The sequence below is a fragment of the Echinops telfairi genome, unplaced genomic scaffold (genome assembly GCF_000313985.2).
Source record: "Echinops telfairi isolate 266 unplaced genomic scaffold, ASM31398v2 ScPeMD7_9;HRSCAF=40, whole genome shotgun sequence".
NCBI lineage: Eukaryota > Metazoa > Chordata > Mammalia > Afrosoricida > Tenrecidae > Echinops > Echinops telfairi.
The window spans coordinates 77,875,829-77,881,711 of NW_022103906.1; the positions used below are offsets into that span (position 1 = coordinate 77,875,829).

Sequence of the window (5,883 nt, forward strand, 5' to 3'; positions counted from 1 at the left end):
GGGGAGAAAGAAGAAGGGAGAAGAAAAGAGGGGGGAGGACTTGGCCTTCCAGAGGAGAACAAGCACAGGCAAAGGCCCAGAGCAGGGGTGGACAGGGCCTCCCCGAGGTGAGTGGGGGACCACCCAGCCAAAGGGAAGACTCAGAGGCGCTCACAACAGGAGATACGTGCACTGTTGGAAAGTTACGGTGAGAACTAGAAAACTCGTCAATGTCAGGCTAAAGGTTTGGATTTTATTGCAGAAATAATGACTTACCATTAAACGTGTATGAGGCAAAGAAAGAGCATGAACAGAGAGCAGAAAACAAATACAAGGACGTCTTGAGAATGCTCCCTCCCAAAGAGCTATCAAAATGGGAACGAGCCCAATGCCCTTCTGCCCAGAGACGGAGGGAACGCCATCCCCTGGCTGCTGTCACACTCGGCTCACTGGCCTGGCGGGCTGACCCAGTCCATACCAGTCTGCTCTCTTCTTTCTGTTTGTAGCTCCTGGTTTGGTCTTCCTCACTCTCCTTTTTCCCATCCAAATACTCTCCCAGTGCTTCCCTGTGGTGAGGAAGGCAGAGGCACCAAAGTTACTTCTCGGACGACAACCCCACATCCCAAAGGGACAAGCCAACAAAACAACCAAATCCCGTGGGACTAGAGTACGTGACACAATGTAACAAAGCACAGTCCAGGTGGGTAAAATTTAAGTATAAACAATAGGTGTATGGATTGTTATAAGAGGTGTAAGAGCCCCCAATAAAATGATTTATTCAAAAATGTTCAAGTCTTTAAAAAAAATTTCTAAAAGCACTAGAAGTAAATAGGGAAGCATAGAAAACCAAGACCAGACAAAAAGTCTAAACATTTTTACTTCCTGGAAGTTTAACACTTCTATCCACTAAAAGGTTTCTTGAGGTTGAAAGGCATGGGATGAAGTAAAGATATTTTGGGAAGATATTATGAACGACACAAATAGAACGGGATGTTGTGTATCAATACCAAAAAAAGGGGGGGGGTACAAAATAGTGGCAAAGGATGTGATTTACAAAGAAATACAAAATAGACAGATAGAGAGGTGGAAATATTTTTACTTCACTGATCCTTAGAAAAATGAACTTGAAAATCCAAGGCGGCATCATTATTCTCCTATCAGATCAAAAAGATGTGAAGGCTGATAATACCAGGTATGGGCCAAGGGTGTGGGTTCCCAGCGACTCTTATTCCACAGGTAAAATCTGAAATATAGCCCTCGGTCTAACAGGCAATTTGGCAAGATTCGGAACTTTCAATATGTCTCCCCTTTGTTCCAAACATTCCTCCTTGAAGACTTATCTGCTGAAATATTTCACCAAGATAAAGGCCCAAGAATTAATTAATGGGTATCATTGTTTGATCTGATTGAATTATGGATTATTATAATATCTGCGAGAGTGCCCAATAAAATGATTAATAAAAAAATTAATGAATGATTATTACACCACTGCCTGTTCTATAGTCCGTACTGAGACTGAGTCAGTACTGACTCAGTGGCAGTGAGTTTTAGTGAGGAGCCACCATTGGTACAATTGCTTGAGCACTGGGCTTCTAACCACAATGTTAGCAGTTCAAACCCACCGGCCACTCTGAAGGAGAAAGGTGAGGCTGTCTGTTTCCATAACGATGCACAGTGTCAGAAAGGCTACGGAGCAGTTCTACTCTGTGCAGTAGGGTCACAATGAGTCAGAATCAACGTGACAGAAGTGGGCTTAGTTTTGGGAGTCCCATGTGGCTCGTGAGCACGGGAAATGTGGCTAATTGTAATGTACTGAGTGTAAAAGCCGTATCAGCTGGATTCTTAAGGCAGAGTAAAGACATCTTTTAAGTAAATCCCTCCTTGGTATGGTTTATGCTGTTTGCATGTTTCAGTGAGATTTTATGGATGAAATGAAATAAATTATTAAAATTCATTTGATCTGTTTCTCTTTTTTTTAATGTGGCTACTAGAAAATATAAAACAACATGGATAAATCTACTACAAAAGACCGCTTTAGAGGGTCCACATGCAAGGATGTTCCTTTGGGGACTAAGGTGCGCCCAACCCTAGCCGTGGTCTATTCAGTTGCCTCCTCTGCAAGTGAAAGTTGGACAATGAAGAAGACCGGATCAGGAGGATGGAAGAAGACTGGGTGCATTTGAATATGGTGCTGGAGAAGAATATGGCAGGTACCACGGAGTGCCAAAAGGACAAACCAGTCTGTCTCGGAAGAAGTGCAGCCAGAGTGCTCCTTAACCTTCCTAATGCCGAGACCCTTCCATGCAGTCCCTCATGTGGTGGGGACCCCCAACCATAAAATTATTTTCGTTGCTACTTCATCACTGTCATTTTGCTGCTGTTATGAATCAGGCGACCCCTGTGAAAGGGTCATTCGACCCCCAAAGGGGTTGCGACCCACAGGTTGAGAACCGCTGCCTTGAGTCTCCTTAGAGGCAAGAGACTTTTCCTCTTACATACTTCGAACATGTTGTCAGTCCCTCGTGAAGGGCATCACGCATGGGAAGGTGGAGGGGCAGCAAAAGAAGGGGACGTTTCTCAAGGAGGTGGGTTGACCCAGTGGCTGCAACAATGGGCTTGAATGTGAAACTGGCCAGAGAACACACACTGGTCCAGATAAGAGCTCTGCACACATGGAATTCAGGACAGAGGAACCCCTCTGGAACAGTATAGGAGTAGCAATATCATGAGGGTAGGGCGATGGTCAGGCGGGGGAAGGGTGAGAAGGGGATACCCATCACAAGAGACCCATCACAAGGGGGTATATAGCACTCCCACCCCCAAAGGGGATGAATAACAGAAATGTGGATGAAGGGAGACAATGAAGGGTGTAAGGGATGAAATAATAACAATATATGATTGATCAAGGATTCACGAGGGTGGGAGGGGAAAAATGAGGAGCTTATACCACGGACTCAAATAGAAAATGTTTTGGAAATGATGATGGCAACATATGTACAAATGTGCTTGATGTAATGGATGTATGGAATGTTATAAGAGCTGTAAGAGCCCCCAATAAAATGACTTTATTTTTAAAAGTGAGAATGGCATGGGACCGGGCAGTGTGTTTGTTCTGTTGTGTATTGCGTCACCCTCGGTGGTTACTGACCCAATGGTACCTAACACCCACTACCTAATGACATGCTGTTATATTTTATGTGCATCTTATGATATTTCTATTGCTTGGTGCTGACTTAGCATGTTCCCCAAAAGCGCTGCCCCAGACCTTTCTCACAGACATCACCCTACTTCTGGAAGCAGAAGCCCTCTTTGGGCAGATGTTTCCTCACCATCCCCTATGTGGTCTCATGGGAAATGCCATCTTTCTGAAGGGCTCACCTACTGGTCAATCAGACTTCTTTCTCGGGATTTTAAAAAACGAGAACTTAATTGATAAGTTAGCTGAGTTTCAGATCCTACGTTGGAAATCCTTTCCTTCAACATTTTGAGGGCATTGCTGCCCTGCCTTGCGGTTACCAGTGTTGCCCTTTGAGAAGTCTGAAGTCATTCTGTATGAATCCAGGCTGGTTCATCAAACAGCTTTTATGGAACCGTGAGCTATTACTTACTTATCCGTGACCCATGCTTTTCTCTCCGGAAATGAACAGGACTCTCTTTGTATTTTGGGTGTTCTAACATTTCTCAGCAGTGTGCCTGACCCCAAACATAGCCAAACCACTGCCATTGAGTCAGTTTGACCCATAGCATCCGCTGTAGGGTTTCAAGACTGTAAATCATTGTGGGAGCAGACAGCTTCATCTCCCTCAGAACAGCTGGTGGGTTTGAACCCCCAACCATGCAGTCAGCAGCTCAATGCCTAACCCTTATATAGGTCTACTTTCTTGATTGTGTAATCCCAGAAACCCTGCCGATGGCCGTGATGAGAGGGAGTCAGGAAACTCATGTTCGTTAGTTTTGAGACATGTCCTTGGTTTGTTTCAGCAATGATGCGACCTCTTTTTCTCTGTCCTTTTCTTCTGACTTTATAAAGAGGATACTAGAGCTCTTGGATAAGTCTTCCAAGTTTTAAAATTACTTCCCTTTTTGTTCTACCTTGGAGGTGATTTCATCACCTTCATTTCTGACTCTTCTATTGTTTGCTTGGGGTTTTTTATTTTATTTCTATCACATGTTTAAGGGACTCTATTTTGTTTTCTGAGCTCTCCTTTCAATGGGATTCATGCATTCTTATGTCATGGACATACTATCATCTGACAAGGAAGAATGGGTTTTACATCTGAAATGATTTAAAATAAAAGATCAAAAGCAGCCATTCTCAACCTGTGGGTCGCAACCCCTTTGGGGGTCCAATGGCCCTTTCACAAGGGTCGCCCGATTCATAACAGTAGCAAAATGACAGTGATGAAGTAGCAACGAGAATAATGTTATGGTTTGGGCTCCCCACCACATGAGGAACTGTATGAAAGAAAGGGTCACAGTATGAGGAAGGTTAAGAACCACGGATCAAAAGGGCAAGAGCACCCCACTTTCCATATCTGTCAGTAAGGGTTTAATGGGACACAGCTACACCCACACGTGTCCACCGTGTCTGTTTTCACCCTACAACAGCGGAGTTGGGTCATCCCAACAGAGGCCGTATGACTCACAGAGTGAGCCTAAAGTATTTACTATCGGACACCACAAAAAACGGGTGTCAAGCCCTGTGTATATCAATGGCTGAGGGTGATCAAATAGTATGAGCTGGAGATGACGTGTGCAGGCAGGTCTCAGCCAGACATGAATGCTCGAGAATGGGAGATAAACCCAGTGAGGATTTAGGGACTTGACACCGCATTTCTAGGTCAAGGGGCTGGAGAAACCTGGGGCCTTCTGCTCCCGGGAAGAGTGGCAGTCTTGGAAACCCACAAGGGCAGTTCTACCTTGTCCTATCGGGTCGCTGTGAGTCAGCATCAACTTGCTGGCAGTGAGTTGGGCTTGCTTTTGGAGTGGTCAGGGAAATGATGGGACAGCCCATCAAAGTGAAAACCAAGTGACTGCATCTGGCATCTTCCACTTAGGAACCCTGCCCTCCTCATATACCCGCTCCCTCCACCCCCACCCCCACCCCCCACCACACACACACCCAAAAATCTGCCCGCTTCTAGTGGTGCCTGGAGCAGGGAGGGTCTCTGAAGGAAAGGCCCTCTGCTTGGGATGACGCAAGCAGTCAGTCCCTGGGGCTACCTGAGCCAGCAGACCCTCTGCTTTGGGGCTATCAGTGATGGAGAAGATACCACGTGATGTGTGTGGCAAACTTGCTGAATGTAGTAATTGCACTGAGCCATGCGTGGCAAACGTACTGAATGGAATAATTGCACTGAATCAAACTGCAACATGATGTTATGTCTCGAGTTGGAAAAAAATGCCTATGATTCTAGCAGTCTAGGGATAGAAGCAGGAGTGGTCCTATGCCCAGAGACCCATGGGGGATGTTGTGCTGCTTGTTTCCACAACTGTGGTCTCTGCATTGTCAGAAACCCTGGCCTTCAGTCCAAACTCCCTGCACTGGCTGAGTCTAGAAGAGCCCTCCAGGCTATCCCAGTAAGATATTCTTGAAACTTGAACTGCATCTACTCCCAGAGATCACATATCAAACACAATGACGTACTGTCTAATTGGCCCACCTCTAGAGGAATGGAATCCTGCTCCTACAGTGACAGATAGGCTAAAGGATAAATCACAAACCAATGATGCTTAGATAAAAACCAAGAATATTACAACTGAGGATACCAACCAAAAAGCAGTATGGGACAGGAATGGAAGTACCCATACCAGGAGGGTAGGGGGAAAGTGGGGAGAGAAGGGGAGGAAGGGGGAGCCAATCACAATGATTGACACATAATCTCTCTCTCTCTCTCTCTCTCT

The 5,883-nt window shown here is 45.5% G+C and overlaps 1 protein-coding gene across 1 annotated transcript in view; it reads right to left on the minus strand.

Moving 5' to 3' along the window:
* The window catches only part of DRC1 (dynein regulatory complex subunit 1), a 51,430-nt gene that overhangs the window by 42,172 nt on the left and 3,375 nt on the right, over nt 1–5,883 (minus strand). Inside the window, exon 2 of the mRNA XM_045286587.1 lies at nt 458–545. Coding sequence (XP_045142522.1) covers nt 458–545 — 88 coding nt within the window. The remainder of the gene's footprint in view (nt 1–457; nt 546–5,883) is intronic.